Source organism: Macaca nemestrina, chromosome 9, assembly GCF_043159975.1.
Source record: "Macaca nemestrina isolate mMacNem1 chromosome 9, mMacNem.hap1, whole genome shotgun sequence".
NCBI lineage: Eukaryota > Metazoa > Chordata > Mammalia > Primates > Cercopithecidae > Macaca > Macaca nemestrina.
The window spans coordinates 91,377,633-91,404,314 of NC_092133.1; the positions used below are offsets into that span (position 1 = coordinate 91,377,633).

At 38.1% G+C, this 26,682-nt stretch overlaps 2 protein-coding genes across 2 annotated transcripts in view; both read right to left on the reverse strand.

Moving 5' to 3' along the window:
* LOC105463240 (ankyrin repeat domain-containing protein 30B-like) overlaps positions 1–26,682 on the reverse strand; it is a 256,388-nt gene that overhangs the window by 81,158 nt on the left and 148,548 nt on the right. Inside the window, exon 51 of the mRNA XM_071068724.1 lies at positions 12,712–12,833. The gene's annotated coding sequence lies outside the window, so the exon portion shown is untranslated. The remainder of the gene's footprint in view (positions 1–12,711; positions 12,834–26,682) is intronic.
* On the reverse strand, positions 1,952–11,694 carry LOC139356325 (phospholipid-transporting ATPase IB-like). Its single transcript, XM_071070081.1, has 5 exons — positions 7,141–11,694; positions 6,857–6,954; positions 6,550–6,606; positions 4,459–4,567; positions 1,952–3,907 (listed from the first exon to the last, which is right to left on the reverse strand). The coding sequence occupies exons 1-5, from the start codon at positions 7,195–7,197 to the stop codon at positions 3,881–3,883; spliced, it is 348 nt and encodes a 115-aa protein (XP_070926182.1). The 5' UTR covers positions 7,198–11,694; the 3' UTR covers positions 1,952–3,880.

Below are 26,682 nucleotides of genomic sequence, written 5' to 3' on the forward strand. Positions count from 1 at the left end.
CTCCTCCACTGACATTCTCAGCTGTATCTTCAGTGTATCATCTTCTCCTGTAACACCCGATGACAGCTAAAACATTCTAATGGAGTCTTTAGGGGTTTTGGGGCAGTGGTTCTCAAAGTTTAAAGGAAAGAATGACCTGAAGATTTATTACAATTTAGGTGCTGGTGTGCCACACCCAGAGGTTCCAAATTCACTGTGTGTGTGTGTGTGTCTGTGTGTGTGTGTGTGTGTGTGAGAGAGAGAGAGAGAGAGAGAGAGAGAGAGAGATTGCCTGCAGGTGGAGGGGTTGTCATTTTAACAAGCAATCCAGATGATTTGAATGCAGGTAATCAATGGAGAAACATTGATTGCTGAGAAACATCCAATTTAGAACCTATAAAATGTTAAAACTATGTAGCCAAAAGAATTTGGAGTTTAAATCACAGCAATCTTTCTATTCATGAAGGTTTAAAAATTCATCACTCCAGGAAAAAGAAGAGCATGCATGTTTTAGATTTTCCACAGGTTGTTATATATTTTCCAGAATCCTCTCAGGTAATTAGGGTGAGTGGTATTATTCTGACTTTGCTGATTGGGAGATTAATGCAGGTAAAGGGATTTGCGAAAGGTTAACTGCCTGGGGCGTAAACCCTGCCAAGCCTCCTGACTTTTGTACAGAGGTCAAGTAACATGGCATTCCCTCTACCACTACTAAAGTCAAAAGCATTGAGAAAAGCATGCATAAAATATAAACACATTTCCTAATCTAATTTTGGATCAAGATTTCCTCATCTCTCCAACTCTCTATCAGTAGGCAACTTTGGGGGAGGCAGTGAGCTAAAAAGAATTTAGTCATATTCTACCTTTAAGTATTTGCCTTGGGGACCCATTACGGGGAAACTTAAATCTCACAGATATGTTACTGGGGGAAAAAACACATAGTCCCCTACAGAAAAACATTATCACATATTTTCCATAGCTGAGGGTTTGACTGGCATTAATCAGGACAGATACAATCTGAGTTTTTAACTTACTATAGATATAAGCTTGAGAAGAGACAAGGAAAAACAGGGTTCCTTTTAAGATACCATAAATGTGGCATACTTTCAAGAGAGGAAGGATGCAGATGGCTTCTTTGATTCCAGAAACTTCAACTGGAACTTCCTAATGTGTTGTCTGGTTGGGTTTCACATACCATATCATGAGATTCTTTACAGAAGATAAAGACTCTTTGACAGCGAAGAAGAATTCTAATTCTACAGTCTATCTTTTCCTTTACCATCAAGAGAAAACCTGCATTCTCCCCCATGAGAAAAACTCCAAATATCATGGACAAAACAAATAATTCTTTAATCAAATTAGTAAAAGAACCCCCCCAGCAGAAACAGTGCATCTTTTTGAAGGTTAAAGATGTTATAGGCCAGGCACAGTGTCTCACGCCTGTAATCCCAGCACTGTGGGAGGCTGAGGGGGGTGGATCTCTTGAGGACAGGAGTTCGAGAACAGCCTTGCCAACACGGTGAAACCCCGTCTCTACTAAAAATACAAAACTTAGCTGGGTATGGTGGTGGGCACCTTTAATCCCAGCTACACAGGAGACTGAGGCAGGAGAATCACTTGAACCTGGGAGGTGGAGATTACAGTGAGCTGAGATCACATCATTACACTGAAGCCTGGGCAACAAGAATGAAACTCTATCTCAAAAAAAAGTTATGAATAGAGAAAATGTTTTGTGTGTCAAATCTCTGGCTTCTGGGTGAAAAATACCATTTGCTATTACACAGTTTAATTGTAGAGCATTAAAATAACCATGTTTATTTGCCAAAAACCTACTGTTTAATGAACTACAAAAAATGGTTTATAAAAATCACTAGAAGCTGGCCAAGTATGGTAGTGCATGCATGTAATCCCAGCACTTTGGGAGGCCAAGGTTGGTGGATCACCTGATGTCAGGAGTTTGAGATCAGCCTGACTAACATGGTGAAACCCCATCTCTATTAAACATAAAAAATTACCCAAGTGTGGTGGTGCATGCCTCTAATCCCAGCTACTTGGGAGGCTGAGGCAGAAGAATCATTTGAACCTAGGAGGCAAAGGTTGCAGTGAGCCGAGACTGTGCCATTGTACTCCAGCCTGGGCAACAAGAGCAAAACTCACTCTCAAGAAAAAAAAAAAAAAAAAAAAAAAACATCAGAAGCATTATTCAAATAGTAATTTTAAAAGCATGGTGGCTCACACCTGAAATCCTAGCACTTTGGGAGGTTGAGGCCAGTGGATCACCTGAGGTCAGGAATTTGAGACCAGCCTAGCCAACATGGTGAAACACCATCTCTGCTAAAAATACAAAATTAGCCAGGCGTGGTGGTACACACCTGTAATCCCAGCTACTCCAGAGGCTGAGGCAGGAGAATCGCTTAGAACCTGGAAGGTGGAGGTTGCAGTGAGCAGAGATCTTGCTACTGCATTCTAGTCTGGGCAACAGAGGAAGACTCTGTCTAAAAAAAAAAATAAATAAAAGTCTTTTTGATAGCAGAGTTGTGCAGCGGAAGCGTGCTGGGCCTATAAAAAGCAGTTTTTTCTAGAATACCCTTCATTTCTGAGCATTCACCAACCTAGAAACCTTGACAAATGGGCTTAGTTTGCCAATCACAAACCAAGCGACCCATCCTGTCAGCTGTCACTGTCCTCTAAATTAGAAAATTGTCTGTGGCAATCAGCTGTGGCCCTGTTTATTGTCCAGTACCAAAAAATTCCCCAAATAAAATATTTATCATAGCAGATCAACCCTGAACCAGAAGGAAGAGAGCACAAAACAGATATTCTAAGCCCCAATACCTTACCAAAAGATTGTTGTCTTATAGCCGACACTTGTTTTGTGGGGCTCAATCATACTGCTTTAAAATAGAGTTGCTTTCTTTAAACACACACAGTTTCTTTGTTGGAAATGCTCATTTTGCTACACAACAATCTTCTGGGTTTATTCAATCTCCTCTAATTTCCTCTATTGTCTGAATTTGGAAAAGAACTGAAGAGCGCATTAGACATTTGTCCTCTTTTCTTACAAAAAGCAAAAATGCATTAGAGGGCAAGCACACCCACTCGTGCAGGACAGGTCCATCCCACTTAGCACCCTCAGCGGAGGTCCTCTGCACCCTGGGATATTAGCCAATTGAGCCACCAGGTCAAAAGGCAAGCAACACTACTCAGGGCTACCTCACAAAAAACAGCTGCTGGACACAGTCTAGACTGCAGTCAACCCAGGGGTTTCATTTACTTCTGCAGAGTAAGTGAGGCAGAGATAGCAGACAGCTGTGCCGTGCACAGACCTGCCCCTAAAATATGTATTCCTGGGTGGGAAACACCAATTAAAGTCTGACCCACTGTTCTTCCCTTTCCACTGGGTTCTGTGCCCCAGCATGAACATCCTCCTTTAAACGTGGGTGGAAACACCAGTGCAAACATCAATCTACTCAGTGCACACCCCTTGCAAACAGTTGCCCCTCGGACCTAGAGTTGTGCAGTCTGGCCTGCATCTGGAAGGAGGCCCAAGCAGGCCTTGGTAATGGGCATTTGGCTGTTTGAGAAAGAGGCCTGGGTTCCTGGGAGCCCAGAGAACACACTAGAAGGGGCTGTGTGCATCACAGCTTTTCACTCTGTGCAGAGAAATACACCCAGCGAAGGAGGGCCAGTGCAGAGGTCCCTAAAACATAGGGCCCAGCAGCCTGTTTTGGGGGTCTAAGGACAGGACTGCTGTGGGCAACCCCAGGGTGGGGTCTCTGGGATGAACCTGGAGACCTGTGCTTGCACAGCTTCCTTGGTAAACTGAGGAGGTGTGGACCACAAGACTGCCAAGCTCCTTTCTATCCAAACTTGATACTGTGAGATTCCATGACCCAGTTTGTCACAGTTGATGGCTCAATCTCATGCACTAGAAAAAGGTAGTATAAAAGAAAAAAATAAAAAGACATTCAAGTGAGTATAAAGACCTTTAATCTCAGCCTCTCTAGTTCAAAGAGATACTGGTTCATAGAGCTGTTAGATTTAACTTCCACAGATGACTCAACAGAGGATAACTACTAATCAGAGTACAACATCAAAACTGTAACCAATATAATCACTGGATTATGAACAACTCAAAATAGCTCCAGTTTCCAAAGGGCCATAAAGTGTACATATCAGTATGATGTGCAATTAACACATAATTTATTATGAAAATGTGGACATGCCAGGTAAGTAAGGGGGTTTAGGTTGACTTTTTATAATACTTTAAATTTAAAATGCCATTTCTGTGGACTAGATGACATCTTCCAGATTCTTTAATTTGGTTTACCTCCTGATAGATCCTGATAGAAACAGGTAGCACCAGCCTCTACTGAACCTCAATACAGTTGCAAAACACAGAGAGCCTGCTTGCCTACACATGGAGAAACATTGTTATCACAAGACACAGAAGGCAAACTTGCAATCCGGCATACTTACCTGTCCTCTCATATTTAGGGCAATAAGAATGGGGGACCAGATGGTTAAGTAGATGCCAAAGAACACCACACCAGTCAGTGTGCTTTCCCCAGACAGCCAGATGACTGAACTGCAGAGGAAAACAGTCACTTAGACAAGGCTTCTCGGCTGGACTGGCAGATTCACCCGAACTCCACCTGCCACAGAATGCCTGCATCCTAGCTAGCTCTCCTTATGGAAAGATTCTCATGACTCATAGCTTACTGGGGAGGTCAATCTTCCTAATTCCCTTGTCTCAGAATTTTTAACAATGACTTGAAGTTATGAGTGTCCCCAAAGTACTCTGAAGATGAACATGCTTTTGCTGTCATGGCTGGCCTTTCTCTTAAGATTTATACCATAGTGACGCGGGCCCCTCTCAATTCATGGCAAGTGTTTGCTCCAACCTAAGGCTGTATACAACAAGGATTCATTAATCTGGTAAGAGAGTGGCTGAATGGACAAAATCAGTAAGATGTTTTTATTGATCATTTTGGGACTTCAATTGTTCTGTTCAATTTGGAAAGAATTTTTTTTTAAATCTGAAATGGATATTGCCTCTTAACAGTGTTTCTTTAAGCATCTACTGAGTTGTTCATTTTTCCTCCTTTGTCCTCTTAATATGATGATCCTTGACTTCTTTCTTTCTTCCACAACACACAATCTAATCTATATGCAAGTTCTGTTAGCTTTTAAAAAGATAAAATAAATCCAGGCTCTGACCACTTCTCACTGCCTCCTCCTCTAACATCCTAGGCTAAAGACATCATCACATTTAACCTGGATTAATTGCCACTGTCTCTTAGGGCAGTGGGCCCCAACCCACAACACAGGCCATGGACTGGTAGCAGACCATGGCCTGTTAGGAACCAGGCTGCACAGCAGGAAGTGCACAACAGGTGCACAAGCAAAGCTACATCTGTATTTATAGCCATTCCCTATCACTGGCATTCCCACCTGAAGTTCTGCCTCCTGTCAGATCAGCAGTGGCACTAGATTCTCATAGGAGCATGAACCCTATTGAGAACTGTGCATGCAAAGGACCTAGGTTGCATGTTCTTTCTGAAAATTTAATGCCTGATGATCTCTCACTGTCTCCCATCACCCCCAGATGGGACTATCTAGTTGCAGGAAAACAAGCTCAGGATTCCCACTGATTCTGTATTATGGTATATAATTATTTTCTTATATATTACAATGTAACATATAAAAGAAATAAAGTACATAATAAATGTAACGTTCTTGAAGCATCCTGAAACCAGCTCCTAGGAGACTCATGGAAGTCCTCTTGTCCATGGAATAATTATCTTCCATGAAACCAGTCCCTGATGCCAAAAAAGTTGGGGACTGCTATCGTAGGAGATTACCTATTCCACATTGACTTATCACCTCATACTCATTTTTTTTAGCAGAGCATTTAAACATCAGGCAGGTCATGATACTTCATGAGAGACAAAAATAAAGATTTAGATATAATCTTTAAATGCTGGAAATAATGAAAATGTCTAAAATAGGAGACTGCTGAAATAAATGATGGAACATCTATAAAACTTAATAATCTATAATCATAAACAATAATTGTGTTAAATTATATTTTAAGGCATAGAAATTGTGTCTAATCTTTTTTTAATAATAAAGCCTTGTGTTCTGTAATGCATCATCTTATTTAAAAATACACACACACACAGACATAGAACAATGTCTGGAAGGATCCCCAGCAAAGCATTAGTAGTGACTGTCTCTTGATAAAATTATGGAAATTAAATTTTTTTAGTCTTTCTTTATTTTCTATATATTTGGGTATGTATATGGTTTTTGTTTTTAAAATGGGGCTTTACATTTGAAATGAGATGACTGTTGTAAGCTTAGAGGTGTATTAGGTGCCAAGCAAATAAATCACCAAGAGAATTTGGATTGCAAATTTGCTCCAATAAAGATCAATCCACAATTTATACATATCAAATTTGAAATAAGATAACCAGATGTTGTTTATTGTTTCCCCTAGGCTTAGAAATAAATCATAGCATGAAAATGTCTATACTGTATAGAGAAACAATTCTAGACAAAACTTACTTTAATCCAAGCTGTAGTCTCAAAACCAGCTTTCTGAAAATCAGTAACAAGAACATACTGTGGAAAGACAGAAGAGTTTGAAAAAACATGATTTTCAGTGAGTTATTTTCACTTTCCATGAGAAATTCCATGTCTCCACTCCAGATCTGCTTTCTCCAAATCAGCTCGAGTTTGAAAATATAGCCATCTCAGCAGCTAACTCTCTAGGGGTTGTTTGTAGGGAACATACAGGCAGAGTCACTTCCAGAAGAGCTTTCAATCTAGTGATGGGCCTTCTCACAAATAGTAGAGAAAGACTTTCTGTTACCTTGGATGATTTGAGAAACACCACCATTCTGAGTGTTGCTCTCCTTTGCAGGTAGATGTGAAATGGTCATTTGAAGAATGGAGAAATCTGCTAATCACCTGTCAAGAAACTTTGCCTTTGTATTTCATAACCATTCAGGCCTTTAAAGGATCTATCAAATATATTTTGAGGAGTTAAAATAAGGAATAATAACAAGGGAGGTCGTATATACAGGGTTTAGAGAAAGAAGTACAAGTCACACATGAGCTACTTAAGAATGGCTCAGCAAACAGAGATAAACTTACTGTGTAAACAATATTTTCAACAAATAGATAGGCAGTGGCATGACCACTGGTCAACATGTATCTGAAAAAGAAAGAGGCTACTATTAACTTCCTAGATCCTGAGCATGGCCACCTATTTTATTCAAAATATTAAACATGGAACTTTAGGAACATCTATAAACTTACAGAGGCATTTCAAAATCCTGTTCTCTGTGATTCTAATGCCAAATTTTGTTTCTAGTGTTAAAGTTTTTCATCTTATAGTCTGTCTAAATGAAGTGAACAAAGTCAAGCTTTCAACAAACCAAACAACCAAATACTTGATCTGCATTGGAATTTCCATTTTTATGAAGATTAAAATTTCTATTTATCCAGTTTTTTATGAGAAAGGAATAAGAAATTATTAACCTATTTTGATAAAATGCCAACATTGAACCTTTTTCCAAGTGTTCATTTATGATTCATCTTTAATTTTTTGCTAAATTTGAATTATGGATCAATAAAAAGATAACTATATGAATATAAAATCAATTTATAATGACTGAGTTCTGAAATAATTTGGGGGGATATTTACTACTCATGTTCTTATTTGTAACTATATGAGCTTCTGGAATCTATCAGTTGGAGGAATGCAAGCAATCCAATGAGAGATGTTTAGAAAATACAGGAAGGATTTTGAAGCTTCAGTTTTCCTCTCTTGTCTTGTTTTTTCTTTTCAAGGATGTCTATGACAATGTATATGACAACCACTAAGGCAGAACTCTAGTAGAGTTGTCTAATCATGTCAACTAGACCCGCATGGAGAAGTCTGATTTTTATCCTCAGGGGTCAGAGCCTATTTTTAAGACAAGCCACAGTATCTTTGTGTTACATAGCCAACCACTTTTTATTCTTTTTTTTTCAACTTTTATTTTAAATTTGGGGGTACAAGTACAAGTTTGTTACAAAGATATATTGTGTAATGTTAAGGCTGGAGTACAAATAAATCCATCATCCAGGTAGTGAGCACAGCACAGAATTGGTAGTTTTTCAACCCTTTTCTCTCTCCCTCTCTTCTCCTGTTCCCCAGTGTCTATTGTTCCCATCTATATGTTCATGTGTACTCAATGTTTAGTTTCCACTTATAAGTGAGAACATGTGGTATTTAGTTTTATTCTTTTTTATACTCAGTCTAGATTTGTAGCTCACAGGCTGGGTAGATAAAGATTTTTGTGTTCAAATTTCCAACCAATAGCAGCTATACGCACATATCTGGGCCTGCCAATTTTCCCATTTGCTTGTTGAAGAATCAACTCTTATGAAAAAATCAAGATCTGTTTATTTTCCTAAAACAGTGTAATGAATGGAATCATAAGTAGAATTGGGTAACCATGGGTCTCTGAATCCAGCTTCTGGGCACACACTTTCTCCTGCTTCTCAACAGTTAAGTTTGTGGATAAGGGAAGATTAATCATAAAAGCAATATCATGGGCTGCCCTAATACAGAGGGCCTGCTGCTAGGTAAGGTAAGAGTTACACTAGGAGAACAGGGAGAGATAAGGCCACTGACTTAAAATGGAACAATCCCTAATCTTAGGGGAGAGGTGGAAAATAGAGCCTGGAGCTTAGGCAGGACTTTATTAAAAGGGAAGGAAGGGAGCAAGTTAAAAAAGGAATGGACAGGCTAAGCTAATCCCAAGAATGCAGCAAATCAATGTATTAGCAAATAGCTATTCAAAATTGTAGGAGTTTACATTTTAGTAACTGGCCTTAAGATTGGTTTTAGTAACAAGCACAATACTTTTTTTTTTTTTCTTTTTTAGTTTTCTCTGTCTTTTTTTGTCCTTTTTATAATGGAAAACTTCAAACATACACAAAATGGCAAGAATAGTACAACAAATTCCCAGGTATACATAACCCAACAATAACAATTGTAAGCATTTGGCCACTCACATCTCTTTAGCTCCCCCACCTCCTCCCTATCCTCCCAAGTTCCCATTGAATTATATATCATGTCATTCATAAATAATTCCATATATTTAGTTACAGCTCAATGAATTTCCACAAAGTGAACATGCTCATGTAAAACACACCTGCACTGGGAAATAGAAATTACAAACACACAGAGCCCCCTCTGCAGTACTCTTTTAGTCCTTTCCTCACTACTTCCCAAAAGAGTAGCCACTATCACCTATTGTGAACTTTGTGTATATGGATTCATAGAATATGTGTATTTTTTGGTTTGGCTTCATTTGTCTAACATTGTTGGTAAGATTTATCCATGTTGTTGAACATAGCCATAGTTTGTTTATTTTCATTGCTCTATAGTATTTTATTGTAAGAATACACTACAATTTAGTCATCCATTCTACCACTGATGCCTAACTGGGTTGCTTCCAGCTCTTGACTATGACAAATGCTGCTGCTATGAACATTCTTATATGTCTTTTGTTACACACTTGTATTCATTTCTGTCGGGTATATAACAAGTATGAAATTGGGTCTCAAAATATGTATATATTAACTTCATCAAATGCTGCCTAAGAATTTTTTGAAGTGGTTGTGCTATTTTACCTTTGCCAGTTCTAGTTGCTCCATATCTTTGCAGTCACTTGACTGTCTGTATTTTTTATTTTGACCAGACTGGTCTGTGTGTCATGGTATCCCATTGTCACTTTAAGTTGCATGCCCTTGATGAAGACATTTTCTGATGCTTAATTGGCTCTTTGAATATATTCTGTAACTGATTTAATGGCGTTTTTCATATATTTTAGATATAAGTTTTTGATTGGACATAAACATTGCCGATATCTTCTCCCACTTTAACTTGCCTTTTCTTTCTCTTAATGGTGACTTTCTTAACACAAAGTTCTTAATTTTAATGTAGTCCAGTTTATCAGACTTTTCCTGTATAATTAATGCTTATTTAGTCTTACTCAAGAAATTTTTGTCAACCTCAGTGTCATAAAGATATTCTCTTATGCTATAGAAACTTTGTTTTTTGTTGTTGCTTGTTTGTTTGTTTGTTTGTTTTTTGAGATGGAGTCTCACTTTGTAATCCAGGCTGGGGTGCACTGGCATGATCTCGGCTCACTGCAACCTCCTCATCCCGAGTTCAAGCAATTCTCCTGCCTCAGCCTCCCGAGTAACTGGGACTATAGGCACCTGCCACCACGCCCAGCTAAGTTTTTGTATTTTTAGTAGAGTAGGGGTTTCACCTTGTTAGCCAGGATGGTCTCAATCTCCTGATCTCGTGATCCGCCCGCCTTGGCCTCCCAAAGTGCTGGGATTACAGGCATGAGCCACTGCTCCCGGCTGTTACAGCAGATTTATAAAAAATTTTTTAACCTTTCACATTTAGCTTTATAACCCACCTATACTGACCTTTGTTTATGATGTAAGATAGGAGTCAAATTCTTTTATTCCCCCATAATGATATCCAAGTGATCTACTAACATTTATTGAAAAGATTATTGTGGCCTCACGACACTGCAGTTTCACCTTTGTCATAAATCAGGGGATGGTATAAATATGAATTTGTTTCTGGTTTCTTTATTTATATGTCCTTCTGCTAATATCATCTTATTTTAATTGTAATAAAGATTGAAACACCTGATGGTATACATTCTTGAGCTCTGCTCTTCTTCAGAACTTTCTTGATTCTTCTCGGTCTTTTACATTTTCAAATACATTTAAAATTAGCTTGTCAATTTTCAAATTACCTGATAGGATTTTGAGTAGGATTTCATTCAACCATTATTTAATAAATATAAATGACTTATTTACAATATAGAATCTTTCTGTTCATAAGCATTTTGTATATTTTTTATGCATATGATATGTATATCCTTTTTTAAATTTTTACTTTAAGTTCTGGGATACATGTGCAGAACGTGCACATAGGTATACATGTGCCATGTATTGCCACATAGGTATACATTGCCACATAGGTATACATGTGCCATGATGATTTGCTGCACCTATTAACCCGTCATCTGGCTTTTAAGTCCCACATGCTTTAGGTATTTGTCATAATCCTCTCCCTTCCCTTCCCCTCCAATCCCTGACAAGCCACGGTGTGTGATGGTTCCCTCCCTGTGTCCATGTGTTCTCACTGTTCAACTCCCATTTATGAGGGAGAACATGCAGGGTTTGGTTTTCTGTTCCTGTGTTAGTTTGCTGAGAATGATGGCTTCTAGTTTCATCCATGTCCCTGCAAAGGACATGAGCTCATTCTTTTATATGGCTCTATAGTATTCCATGGTGTACTCTAATTTGTATATGTACAAATTAGATCTCAGGATTAAGAAACTCACTCAAAACCACAAAATTACATGGAAATTGAACAACCTGTTCCTGAATTACTACTGGGTAAATAATGAAATTAAGGCAGAAATAATGAAGTTTTTTGAAATCAATGAGAACAATGAGACAATGTACCAGAATCTCTGGGACACGGCTAAAGCAATGTTAAGAGGGAAACTTACAGCACTAAATTCCTACAACAGAAAGCTGGAAAGATCTAAAATTGACCCCCTAACATCACAATTAAAAGAACTAGAGAGGCAAGAGCAAACACATTCAAAAGCTAGCAGAAGACAAGAAACAATAAAGAACAGAGTAGAACTGAAAGAGATAGAGACAAGAAAAATCCTTCAAAAAATCAATGAATACATGAGTTATTTTTTTGAAAAGATTATCAAAAGAGATGGACCACTAGCTTGACTAATAAAGAAGAGAGAAGAATCAAATAGACACAATAAAAAATGATAAAGGGGACATCATCACTGATCCCAAAGAAATAAAAACTACCACCAGAGAATACTATAACACCTCAATGCAAATAAACTAGAACATATAGAAGAAATGGATAAATTCCTGGACACATACACCCTCCCACCATGAAACCAAGAAGAAGCTGAATCCCTAAATAGACCCATAACAAGTTCTGAAATACAGCCAGTATCTAATAGCCTAACAACAACAACAACAACAACAACAGCCCAGGACCAGATGGATTTGTAGCCGAATTCTACAGGAGGTATAAAGAGGAGCTGGTACCATTCCTTTTGAAACTATTCCAAACAATAGAAAAAGAGGGACTCCTCCCCAACTCATTTTATGAGGCCAGCATCACCCTTACCAAAACCTGCCAGAGACACAACAAAAAAAGAAAACTTCAGGCCAATATCCCTTATGAATAGCGATGTGAAAACCCTCAATAAAAGACTGGCAAAATGAATCCAACAGCACATCCAAAAGCTTATCCACCATATGTAATACTTTTCAATAAAGAAACATTTCCATTTATTCAGGAAAATAATCTTTGAGTCTAACATAGACTAACATAGATTAGTCTATTTCTTTGAGTCTAACATAGATTATAGCCTTAAAATGAATAAGATTCTTCTTTTATGTACTCAATGAATGTTTACTTTCAGCCTCTTTTATGCTGGGTACAATTATGGGAACTGGAGAGAGAAGGTCTGTCTTTATGTAGCTTGCAGTACAGTGACAGAGATAGAACAAGCATTCATCAACAGTTCCACACTAAAATGATGGGTGTAATAAATGCTATGAAGAAATATATTAGCCAAGTGTGGTGGTGCTCACCTGCGGTCCCAGCTATTTGGGAGGCTGAGGCAGGAGGACTGCTTGAGCCCCAGAGTTTGAGGTTGCAGTGATCCATGATTGTGCCACTGCATTCCAGCCTTGGTGACAGAGTGAGACCTTATCTAAATAAAAAAGCATAATAATACAAAGAAACATAAGGCAGGGTAATCACATTCAGGGAGACAGGGACTGCTACTTTAGATAGGGAGCTCTGGAACAATCTTTTTGAGGAGGTGACACTTGAGCAGGTCAGAATGGTATGACGGAGTGAGGTAAGTGAATGTCTAGAGGGCAGAGAGAAGAGACACTGTGCAGAGTCTGAATACAGACAGCACTTGATGAGCTCAAAGATCACCACAAAGACCAGTCAGACTGCAGGCACTGGGAAGAGGAAAGGAGAATGCACACAGTCCGAGGAGCAGATAAAACACAGACCACGGTTAAGAGCTTGGATTTCTTTGTTAACTGTGATAGGTAACCACTGGAGGATTCAGAGCAGGGAATGAAATAGTGTAAGATATGTTCTTACAGGAATAGTCCAGCTCTTATGGGAGAATAGATCATAGATTATCATAAATAGAATAATAATAAATGCAAAGGCAGCTTAGAAATGATTATATCTGTCCAGGCATTGATATTGGTGGTGTTAAAACTGTGAGGACCAATATGACAGCTGCCAGCTGCATTTAGTTGTTTACATTTAAATTAATTAACATGTCATAAAAATTTATTCCTCCCAGGGTCTCGGGAAGAAAGGGAGAACGGGGAGTTACTGCTTAATGAGTGTAGTGTTTCAGTTTGGGGTGACAAAAAATTTTTGAAAATACATAGTTGTGATGATTGCACAACATTCTGAATGTAATCAATGCCTCTGAATTTTATGTTTAAAATGGTTAAAATAGCAAAGCTTATTACATATGCTTTAACCACAATAAAACATTATAACATTAATCATAGAAGCAAAACCCTAAAACCATTTTTTTAATTGTATATATTTGATGAGTATAAGTGCAAGTTTGTTACATGGATATATTAGGTAGGAGTGAAGTCTGGGCTTTTAGTGTGTTTATCACTGGAACAATGTACACTGTCCAATTTCTCATCACCCTTTCCCTTCCCACCCTCTCGGCCTTCTGGGTCTCCAGTGTCTTATCGTTTTACACTCTATGTTCATGTGTACACATTATTTATTTCCCATTTTTAAGTGAGAACATGCAGTATTTGATTTTATGTTTCTGAGTTGCAAAACTATAAAACTCTTAGGATAAAAAATAGCAATAAATCTTTATGGCCTTGGGATTGTCAAGAGTTTCTTAGATATGGCACCAAAAGCACAGTGATAAAAGAAAATGAACTGAGCTTCATCAAAATTAGAAACATTTGTCCTTCAAAGGACATAACAAAGAAAATAAAAGGACAGGGCCGGGCGCGGTGGCTCATGCCTGTAATCCCAGCACTTTGGGAGACTGAGGTGGGCGGATCATGAGGTCAGGAGATGGAGACCCTCCTGGCTAACACAGCGAAGCCCCATCTCTACTAAAAACACAAAAAATTAGCTGGGTGTGGTGGTGGGCACCTGTAGTCTCAGCTACTTGGGAGGCTGAGGCAGGAGAATGGCATGAACCCGGGAGGCAGAACTCGCAGTGAGTGGAGATGGTGCCACTGAACTCCAGCCTGGGCAACAGAGCAAGACTCCACCTCAAAAAAAAAAAAAAAAAAAAAAAAAAAAAAAAAAAAAAAAGGAAATAAAAAGAAAAGAAAAGAAAGAAAGAAAATAAAAGGACAACCAGAAAAGTGTAGAAAATGTTTGCAAATTATATATTTGATTAGAAATCTGTAACTAAAATATACATAGAACTTTTACAACTCAACAATAAAAAGAAAAAAAATAACAATAGGCAAAACATTTAAATAGGCATTTTTGTAAAGAAGATATAACAGTGTCCAATAAGTGCATAAGAAAGCCTAACATCCCTAGCCATCAAGAAAATACAAAATCAAAACCACAAGGAGACATCACTTAACACCCAATAGTGTACCTATAATAAAAGAGCACAAACAATAATCAGTGTTGGTGAGGATGTAGAGAAATTAGATCTTTCATACACTGCCAGTGGGAAAGTAAAATAGTACACACTTTGGAAAACTGTGAGATGGTTGCTGAAAAGATTATGCATAGGTAGCTTATGACCTAGCAATTTCATTCCTAGGTACATACCCAAGAGAAATGAAATTTATGAATGAAACATACAAAAGCTTGTTCCTAAATGTTATAGCAGCATTAACATAATTATTCATAACAGCCTAAAATAATACACAGCATTTTTCATTATTCACAGTAGCCTGTTCAGAACCCAAATGTTTGTAACCCAATGTGAACTGGTAAGCAAAATGTGCTGTACCAATATAATACAAATTTATTAGACAATAAATATTAATGAAGTGCCAATACAGGCTACAATATGAATGCACCTGGAAAACCTTTATAATAGGCCGGGTGCAGTGGCTCACGCCTGTAATCCTAGCACTTTTGGAGGCCCAGGCGGGCAGATCACGAGATCAGGAGATTGAGACCATCCTGGCTAACACGGTGAAACCCCGTCTCTACTAAAAATACAAGAAAATTAGCCAGGCATGGTGGCGGGCATCTGTGGTCCCAGCTACTTGGGAGGCTGAGGCAGGAGAATGACGTGAACCCAGGAGGCAGAGTTTGCAGTCAGCCAAGATGGCGCTACTGCACTCCAGCCTAGGGGACAGAGTGAGACTCCTCAAAAAAAAAAAAAAAAAAATTGAAGAAGCCAGATACCAAAGGACGCATATTGTATAATTCCATCTCTATGAAATGTCCAGAAATGTCACATCTGTAGAGACAGAAAGAAGGGCAGTGGTTTCCAGGGACTAGAGCTGCCGGGGGGGAAATGGAGAGTGACTGCTAATGAATAAAGGATTTCTTTTAGGGGTGATAAAAATATTCTATAATGGATTGTGGTAATGGTTGTAGAATTCTATGACTGTTTAAAAACCCATAGAATTGTACACTTTAAATAGGTAAATTGTATGGCATATGTTGTATCTCAATAAAGTTATTATTAAAAATTTGGTTCCTCAGTCACTTTAAATATGCAATAGCCACATGTGGCTAGTGGCTATTGTACTGTACAGCACAGACATAGCACACTTTTATCCTCACAGAAAGTTCTATCAGACAATGAAGGGCCAGAGTGGCTATGATGGAGATGGTAAGAAGTGATACAAGTTGAAATTATTTTGAAGGTAGAAATGTGTGCCTTCACTTTCTGCTTGCATTTGCCCTAAGGGAGCCTACAGAAAACTTTGATTGGAGAAAAATTTAGAAGTTGTGAGAAACTAAGCTGAAAATCAAATTTTGCAGTTATGGTTTTACAAGTTTTTGAGTTTCCTTCTAATACCAGTATTTCCAATGCTGGTTGATTCTTGGACTAAAATAAATTAAACATAAAAGGCATTTTTCTAAAAGGACAATGTGTTTCATATATTATGGATGTACACATAATAAAATTGTTAGATATTATAAGATATTCTATACTGAAAAAATTCTTTTTTTTTTATTATACTTTAAGTTCTAGGGTACATGTGCATAACGTGCAGGTTTGTTACATATGTATACTTGTGCCATGTTGGTGTGCTGCACCCATCAACTCGTCAGCACCCATCAACTTGTCATTTACATCAGGTATAACTCCTAATGCAATCCCTCCCCCCTCCCGCCTCCCCGTGATAGGCCCCAGTGTGTGATGTTCCCCTTCCCGAGTCCAAGTGATCTCATTGTTCGGTTCCCACCTATGAGTGAGAACATGCGGTGTTTGGTTTTCTGTTCTTGCGATAGTTTGCTGAGAATGATGGTTTCCAGCTGCATCCATGTCCCTACAAAGGACACAAACTCATCCTGTTTTATGGCTCCATAGTATTCCATGGTGTATATGTGCCACATTTTCTTAATCCAGTCTGTCACTGATGGACATTTGGGTTGATTCCAAGTCTTTGCTGTTGTGAATAGTGCTGCAATAAACATACGTGTGCATGTGTCTTTATAGCAGCATGATTTATAATCCTTTGGTTATATACCTAGTAAACGGATGGCTGGATCATATGGTACTTCTAGTTCTAGATCCTTGAGGAATCGCCCTACTGTTTTCCATAATGGTTGAACTAGTTTACAATCCCACCAACAGCGTAAAAGTGTTCCTATTTCTCCACATCCTCTCCAGCACCTGTTGTTTCCTGACTTTTTAATGATTGCCATTCTAACTGGCGTGAGATGGTATCTCATTGTGGTTTTGATTTGCATTTCTCTGATGGCCAGTGATGATGAGCATTTTTTCATGTGTCTGTTGGCTATATGAATGTCTTGTTTTGAGAAATGTCTGTTCATATACTTTGCCCACTTTTTGATGGGGTTGTTTGTTTTTTTCTTGTAAATTTGTTTGAGTTCTTTGTAGGTTCTGGTATTAGCCCTTTGTCTGATGAGTAGATTGCAAAAATTTTCTCCCATTCTTTAGGTTGCCTGTTCACTCTGATGGTAGTTTCTTTTGCTGTGCAGAAGCTCTTTAGTTTAATGAGATCCCATTTGTCAATTTTGGCTTTTGTTGTCGTTGCTTTTGGTGTTTTAGACATGAAGTCTTTGCCCATGCCTATGTCCTGAATGGTATTACCTAGGTTTTCTTTTAGGGTTTTTATGGTATTAGGTCTAACATTTAAGTCTCTAATCCATCTTGAATTAATTTTCATATAAGGAGTAAGGAAAGGATCCAGTTTCAGCTTTCTACTTATGGCTAGCCAATTTTCCCAGCACCATTTATTAAATAGGAAATCCTTTCTCCATTTCTTGTTTTTCTCAGGTTTATCAAAGATCAGATGGCTGTAGATGTGTGGTATTATTTCTGAGGACTTGGTTCTGTTCCATTGGTCTATATCTCTGTTTTGGTACCAGTACCATGCTGTTTTGGTTACTGTAGCCTTGTAGTAGAGTTTGAAGTCAGGTAGCATGATGCCTCCAGCTTTGTTCTTTTGACTTAGGATTGTCTTGGAGATGTGGGGTCTTTTTTGGTTCCATATGAACTTTAAAGCAGTTTTTTCCAATTCTGTGAAGAAACTCATTGGTAGCTTGATGGGGATGGCATTGAATCTATAAATAACCTTGGGCAGTATGGCCATTTTCACAATATTGATTCTTCCTATCCATGAGCATGGTATGTTCTTCCATTTGTTTATGTCCTCTTTTATTTCACTGAGCAACCACATGATTATCTCAACAGATGCAGAAAAGGCCTTTGACAAAATTCAACAGCCCTTCATGCTAAAAACTCTCAGTAAATTCGGTATTGATGGAACGTATCTCAAAATCATGAGTTATTTATGACAAACCCACAGCCAATATCATACTGAATGGGCAAAAACTAGAAAAATTCCCTTTGAAACCTGGCACAAGACAGGGATGCCCTCTCTCACCACTCCTATTCAACATAGTGTTAGAAGTTCTGGCTAGGGCAATCAGGCAAGAGAAAGAAATCAAGGGTATTCAGTTAGGAAAAGAAGAAGTCAAATTGTCCCTGTTTGAAGATGACATGATTGTATATTTAGAAAACCCCATTGTCTCAGCCCCAAATCTCCTTAAGCTAATAAGCAACTTCAGCAAAGTCTCAGGATACAAAATTAATGTGCAAAAGTCACAAGCATTCTTATACACCAGTAACAGACAAACAGAGAGCCAAATCATGAATGAACTTCCATTCACAATTGCTTCAAAGAGAATAAAATACCTAGGAATCCAACTTACAAGGGATGTAAAGGACCTCTTCAAGGAGAACCGAAAAAATTCTCATATAAGCACTTATATATGACAGGCACAGTTTTAAGAACCTTATATATATGAGCGCCTTTAATACGTTAACAACTATTTGAAACAGTGTAATTAAGTGCATATTCCAAATGAGGTGCAGAAAAGTGAAGTCAAATATGTCCAAGGTCACAGAGTTAATAAAAAAAAAAAACCTGTAAATTTTATAAACGAGTTTATATTCATGAACTGGGATAGAATAATGGACTCCAAAGACTAAAAAAAGATAACTTCAGAGGAAACAAAAATAATTAGACTAAGAACTACTCATTTGAAAAACTGACACCTAATAGAAAATTTCTAGGAAAGAATTGTGGTGGACAGTAATAAGGTATAGGTAAGAAATAGTTTAAGCTATTATGACCCAACAATTCCATGAGCAGAGAGCGGTGCCCCTAAGTATTTTATACATGTGCACTGTTATTTTAGTATTAAAACATACCTGATCTTATGGGAGCACATTTATTTTAAAAGTGTGAAATGGCCTTCTCCAAAATTGTTGAAAGGCCCAGTTGCTTAATTCATGCCCATTTATAAGTATCTATATGGTAGTCTTAAAAGATGAAGAATCGGTTTCCACGGTGTGGACTCTGGGGAATCAAGAACAAATGTTTTCAGGAGTCTTTTTTTTACGGTAAGTATATTCTCTTTTCCATCACCTCCCTTGAAAATTTCAACAAGAACTATCTGAAAACTTCCTTTTTAAAATCAAAACGGGTTTTTCATTCTCCTGTCAATAACCACATTACACTTCAAGGAGGGATGCTCAACTATGCTTGACTGGACACATGGTGGGAAAACTCCAGTATGGCCCAACACCAGAGCTCTTAATGCACTTGGGTTCCTGTAAAGGTGACATGCTAGTTTTAATTAACCTCGAATCAGTTTTTAGATCAAAGGCTAGGAGCAACCATGGGAGTATGCATACGGCTGTGATGGTTGAAAGAAATTTGATTCACTGAATTGCTTGAGTGGAAAAATTTATTCTGAAACTTACAATGAACTATCACAAACTCCATCAGCAAAGGAGCACTTTCAAAACTCTCTCTAAAATCACATGAAAATAAGCAAAGTGAAATTCTTGGAAGCATTCAAGCAAATGAACAATGCACCCATATGTTCTCAAAATATTTTTTCCAAATAATCATGCTGCTTTGCCCATGGTGAACATTGCTGATTTATACTTGAGGCTCTCTGTATGGATGGTGGAGAAAATTGGTAAGATTTCCTGTCTTTGTGACATGATCCACACAGTATCAAAGGAAGAAATGAAGCCACTTTAGCAACTTTAGTATGTGGTCAAACAAAACTCATGTGGGGCTCAGGGTGTGGGCAGGCATCTAAGGGACAGCTTCAGGCAGCACTTGGGGAAAGGAAATAAGCCTGAAGGTGTCCCTCTGTTAGATAAGGGTCTCTTCACTTTGACAGAACCCCAGTTTGTCTCAAATTGGTGCCATGTTTCTATGCTTTTTTGGGAGTGAGGAGAATAAATTCTTCTAAATGACAATTAAGGGTATAGTAAGAATTCACTGTACTTAGGACAGCAAATCAGCACACATAAACAAGTACTCCAATCAGTTGTCATATCCTGGTCCTCTGGAGCTTGCAATCCTTATTCCTGCCACCTTTCCCTCCCCCCAACCCAAAAGCAACCCCCACTCTTGCCAGATTGTGTTTTTCTCTACAAAGCAGTCCTATCTTCTTCAGAAGCAAATCTTATCACATGACTCTCCTAACTCCAACTCTTCATTGAGAAGAAGTCCCTCCACCCAGGTGTTAGTGATAAAGTCCTCCCTCACTTCTCTGCCCTCTTTTCTAGCCCCCACCTCCTCTCTATGCTGTAGTTATCTTGACTGGGTGGTGGCTGCCCACCTTATAAGGGATGCTAGAAATGTGTATAAGTGTGTTTTGATTGGTAGCTCCAGAAGGATAGGGAAAGTGAGAGGAAAGTGTCTTAGTCTTTTGATCTGTTATGAAAAAAATACTATAAACTGCATGGATTATAAACAATGTGAATTAATTTCCTATAGCTCTGGAGGCTTAGAAGTCTAAGATGAAGGAACTGGCAGATTTGGTGTTTGGCAAGGGCCTGTACCTCATAGATGGTGTCTTCTTACTATATCGCACATGGCTCAGGGGGCAATGAGCTCTCTGGAGTCCCTTCTATAAGGACACTAATCACTAATCCCACCATTTGTGAGGGGTTTGCCCTCAAAACCTAATCACCTCCCAGAGGCCCCATCTCTTAACATTATCACTTTATGATTTTGGGCTTCAGCATATAAAATATAGGGGTATGGGGGCACAAACATTCAGATCACAGTAGAAGGTTACCATATTTACTGGCCAGGATCAGGGTGCCCAGTGTCCTGAACCCCTCATCACAGTCTGGCAAAGAAGAGTCAAGTTCAGGCATCCCCATCCCCATCCCCACTAAAACACTTCGCATAGCCACAGCAACTCAAGTCCTATGCCTCTGCTTGATCCTGGCCATGAATGCTCCTTCTCTGAATCCTTCCTCACACCTCCCTGACCTGTATAGCCATCCCCTAATTATCTTTCAATAACTTCAATATCACTTCCTTGGAGAAGATTCTCTTGAACTTACTAGACTATGCTCTTTTATCATATAAGCTCTACCTACAGACCCCAGGACTCATCACATTGGTAAATAAGCAACATGTACACATTTTTTGACCATCAACTCTGACCTTAAGTAAGGGCCATCCCATTACTGGGTATATACCCAAAGGATTATAAATCATGCTGCAATAAAGACACATGTACACATATGTTTATTGCAGCACTATTCACAATAGCAAAGACTTGGAAACAACCCAAATGTCCATCAATGATAGAGTGGAATAAGAAAATGTGGCACATATACACCCACCATGGAATACTATGCAGCCATTAAAAAGATGAGTTCATGTCCTTTGTAGGGACATGGATGGAGCTGGAAACCATCATTCTCAGCAAACTATTGCAAGGAGAAAAACCAAACACCGCATGTTCTCACTCATAGGTGGGAATTGAATAATGAGAACACTTGGACACAGGAAGGGGAACATCACACACTGGAGCCTGTCGTGGGGTTGGGGAAGGGAGGAGGGATAGTATTAGGAGATACACCTAATGTAAATGACGAATTAACATTAGCACACCAACATGGCACATGTATACATATGTAACATGTGCACGTGTACCCTAGAACTTAAAGTATAATGAAAAAAAAAAAGAAAAGAATCAATTGAGAGCACCCCTGAATGGTGGGTGAAATATAATAAAATGTCAAAAACTAAATAGAGTCAGGAGGAATCCATGCAGGGATGGAGAAGGACAGCCTAGCATTGGTTTTCAGCACCTGAGCAGAAAAACTTTCTGCTTAAAAGGGCAGCTTGGCACAAAACATCTGAGAAAGACAGGGGTGAAGACAGAGGGAAAGCAGCAGAGGCAACCTGATGAAGGATGTTGAAGTCCCAGAGGGAGTGAGGACTCGCCTAAGGGCAGAGACACAAGAGACTGGTCACACAGAAGGGTACTGAATAAATAAGTGAGTACAGCAGGTCCTTGAATAATGGCATTTCATTATAACATTGATGAAAAACAAATCTCATCTGAGGTCCCCGTCCGTGAGGCGTTTAAATGTTCTCATTATATCTGTGTGGGGTTTCTTCAGGGACTCTGTTTTTGTCCTACATCCCAAAGCTCAGTAGATGAGATTAACTGATGTGTCTACATGATGCCAGTCTAACCAACAGTGGATGTGTGTGTGAGTGACTGTGCAATGTCATTATGTACATGACATTGCTTACAAGTTTGATGTAGGACAATTAATCCTTTTCAAACACTTATAATTTAGATTAAATCACTGAGCAGCATTGACAAAGAAACTCTATAATAATAGGGTTCCCTCATGGCACCCAAAACTGCCAGGAGAAGCTCCTGCCATCTGCAAACCCCAACTGGAACAAGCAAGTTGGAAAAGGATCAAGTGAATGAATGCAAATTACTGTAAAATAAAAATCTGTGAGAACTATGATAATCACAAAAGTGCTCTTGTTGACAATGATGCCATACAAAAGCACTCTGTGAGGCTGACATACTTGTTCCTGTTTCTCAACTGCATAATGGTAAGTGGTGCTCCTTACAATCTGAAATCTGCTGACATTGATTGCTTGATGCAACCCACCACCACTACAACTGCCATCACTCAGTGGTTCACCAGAAATTTGAGTAAAAAATATCTTACTTATTTTTATTAATCTTTAGAAAAAGTTTTCTAACAAACATTAAACATTGAAATCAATGTGAGCTATGTAAAGCTATGTAAAGCTCACATTGATTTCAATGTTTAATGTTTGTTAGAAGTGTTTTGGGTCCTTATTTAGAAGTTCGGTGATGTTTCTGGGCCCAGAAATATATCATAGGAATGTCACTCTTATTTATATCAGTTAGCCTATGGTAAAAGTGGTTTTATTATACGTATTTCACTCAAGCTCAATTCCAAGACCTATTGACCACATTAAGTAAGGACTTACTATATACTAAGCATGAAGGGAGCCAGGTTACTATCAGAGATGGGAGTTACAGATGCAATTGACCCTTGAATGACATGGTGTGAACTGCATGGGTGCTCTTGTTAGCAGATATTTTTCAAGAAATATAAAACAATTTGGAAATTAATGGCAATTTGTAAAAACCTGCAGATGAACCAAATAACAGAAATAGCAAACAAAAATATTTATATAATTACTAGTCTATTTTATCATTGCTACCATGAAATGTACAAAATCAATTATAAAAAGTGAAAATTTATCAAAATGTATGCATATAAAGAACATGATGCCAGCTTCAGCTAAGAGAAATGTAAACAAGCATAAAAATGCAGCATTAAATTATAACTGCACAAAGTTAACTTTAGTATGTATTGTACTACTGTAGTAAGTTTATGACCACCTGGTACTACTGCAGTGAGCTCAAGTGTTGGGAGTATCAGCTCAAAACACCATGTGATGATAATCATCTCCACAGGAGCAATTCGTTTACCTAGGAAAATGTGTCGTACAGTAAAAGGTAATTTCTCATGGTTCTTGTCTGTTTTCCATTATTCTTTTTGCAATGCCACGAATCTCAAAACATGTGAAGTGCCACTATTGATGCCACAAGTGCTCCGATGATGTAAAGTCATGACTTTTTTACATGAAAAAGTTGAACATTTCTCCAAAGAAAAAGTTTTGAAAATATTAACAAGTTATAACCTATTAAATAGAATGAACCATGAATCTATACTGATACAAGTAAATTAATAACTTGAAGGTTTGATGAGAAAGAGATATTCATATAGTCTCAAATGAACTCTCTACAAAATAGTAATTCGTTAAAAAGTGAAAAAATAACATGACAGAGAAGATATTCAGCAGATACCACCATTAATAATAAAATCTAACATCACCAGTAACAGGCCAAATCAAAATTGTGGTCAAATAATAGGATGCAATAAGATCACAGGAGCATTTCTGTGATAGCCATGTTCAAAAAGTATGATATAAAACTAATTACAAGAAAACATTACAAAAACCCAATTGAAGAACATTCTGCATTACTAAACTTTATCTTCTAAAGATTCAAGGTCATAAATATCAAGGAAAGACTGAGAAACTGCTCTCATTGAAAGTCTAAGAGATATAAAAAATAAATATAATCAATGGATCTGAATGGAATCTTTTGCAACAAGGAATATTATAGGCAAGTAATAAAACAAAAAATCTAAGAATTAAATCTTAGAATATATTAATGTTAAATTTCTGTGAAGATTATATTGTAGTCACATAGAATGTCCTGACTTGTAGGAATACCCACTAAGAAATCAGAAATCATGGTAAAGTGTCAGCAATTTACTTTCAAATGGTTCAGATAATGTTCTTTGTAATAAAGCTTGAAACTTTAAGACTGTTTTCAAAAGCTAATCAAAAAACAAATAAGTAAGTAACATAAAAGGTGAAAAGTCTTAGGAAAACCTTAATTTTTCATGAGGAAAGATCCATATAAATCAGCACTTAAAATTACATAAATTTGATGATATGGTGTCAATTGTATTACATGCAACCATTGCCAATGACCACAGTACTAATATAACAAAATGTGTCTGTTGGCTGTATGAATGTCTTCTTTTGAGAAATGTCTGTTCATATACTTTGCCCACTTTTTGATGGGGTTGTTTGTTTTTTTCTTGTAAATTTGTTTCAGTTCTGTGTAGGTTCTGGATATTAGCCCTTTGTCAGATGAGTAGATTGCAAAAATTTTCTCCCATTCTGTAGGTTGCCTGTTCACTCTGATGGTAGTTTCTTTTGCTGTGCAGAAGCTCTTTAGTTTAATGAGATCCCATTTGTCAATTTTGGCTTTTGTTGCCGTTGCTTTTGGTGTTTTAGACATGAAGTCTTTGCCCATGCCTATGTCCTGAATGGTATTACCTAGGTTTTCCTCTAGGGTTTTTATGGTATTAGGTCTAACATTTAAGTCTCTAATCCATCTTGAATTAATTTTCATATAAGGAGTAAGGAAAGGATCCAGTTTCAGCTTTCTACTTAGGGCTAGCCAATTTTCCCAGCACCATTTATTAAATAAGGAATCCTTTCCCCATTTCTTGTTTCTCTCAGGTTTGTCAAAGATCAGATGGCTGTAGATGTATGGTATTATTTCTGAGGACTTGGTTCTGTTCCATTGGTCTATATCTCTGTTTCGGTACCAGTACCATGCTGTTTTGGTTACTGTAGCCTTGTAGTAGAGTTTGAAGTCAGGTAGCGTGATGCTTCCAGCTTTGTTCTTTTGACTTAGGATTGTCTTGGAGATGTGGGGTCTTTTTTGGTTCCATATGAACTTTAAAGCAGTTTTTTCCAATTCTGTGAAGAAACTCATTGGTAGCTTGATGGGGATGGCATTGAATCTATAAATAACCTTGGGCAGTATGGCCATTTTCACGATATTGATTCTTCCTATCCATGAGCATGGTATGTTCTTCCATTTGTTTGTGTCCTCTTTTATTTCACTGAGCAGTGGTTTGTAGTTCTCCTTGAAGAGGTCCTTTACATTCCTTGTAAGTTGGATTCCTAGGTATTTTATTCTCTTTGAAGCAATTGTGAATGGAAGTTCATTCATGATTTGGCTCTCTGTGTGTTACTGGTATATAAGAATGCTTGTGATTTTTGCACATTAATTTTGTATCCTGAGACTTTGCTGAAGTTGCTTATTAGCTTAAGGAGATTTGGGGCTGAGACAATGGGGTTTTCTAAATATACAATCATGTCATCTTCAAACAGGGACAATTTGACTTCTTCTTTTCCTAACTGAATACCCTTGATTTCTTTCTCTTGTCTGATTGCCCTAGCCAGAACTTCTAACACTATGTTGAATAGGAGTGGTGAGAGAGGGCATCCCTGTCTTGTGCCAGTTTTCAAAGGGAATTTTTCTAGTTTTTGCCCATTCAGTATGATATTGGCGGTGGGTTTGTCATAAATAGCTCTTATTATTTTGAGGTACGTTCCATCAATACCGAATTTATTGAGTGTTTTTAGCATGAAGGGCTGTTGAATTTTGTCAAAGGCCTTTTCTGCATCTATTGAGATAATCATGTGGTTCTTGTCTTTGGTTCTGTTTATATGCTGGATTATGTTTATTGATTTGCGAATGTTGAACCAGCCTTGCATCCCAGGGATGAAGCCCCCTTGATCATGGTGGATAAGCTTTTTGATGTGCTGCTGAATCCGGACACATGAAAAAATGCTTATCATCACTGGCCATCAGAGAAATGCAAATCAAAACCACAACGAGATACCATCTCACACCAGTTAGAATGGCAATCATTAAAAAGTCAGGAAACAACAGGTGCTGGAGAGGATGTGGAGAAATAGGAACACTTTTACACTGTTGGTGGGATTGTAAACTAGTTCAACCATTATGGAAAACAGTAGGGCGATTCCTCAAGGATCTAGAACTAGATGTACCATATGACCCAGCCATCCCATTACTAGGTATATACCCAAAGGATTATAATTCATGCTGCTATAAAGACACATGCACACGCATGTTTATTGCAG

Excerpts from the sequence above, each read along its gene's own strand:
- LOC139356325 (XM_071070081.1), bottom strand. The coding sequence starts at position 7,197 with ATGTTGACCAGTGGTCATGCCACTGCCTATCTATTTGTTGAAAATATT. Across the intron at positions 6,955-7,140 it reads TTGAAAATATTGTTTACACA|GTGATTAGCAGATTTCTCCA; the intron begins GTAAGTTTATCT and ends GTTTCTTGACAG. Across the intron at positions 3,908-4,458 it reads CCCTAAATATGAGAGGACAG|TGCATGAGATTGAGCCATCA; the intron begins GTAAGTATGCCG and ends ACCTTTTTCTAG.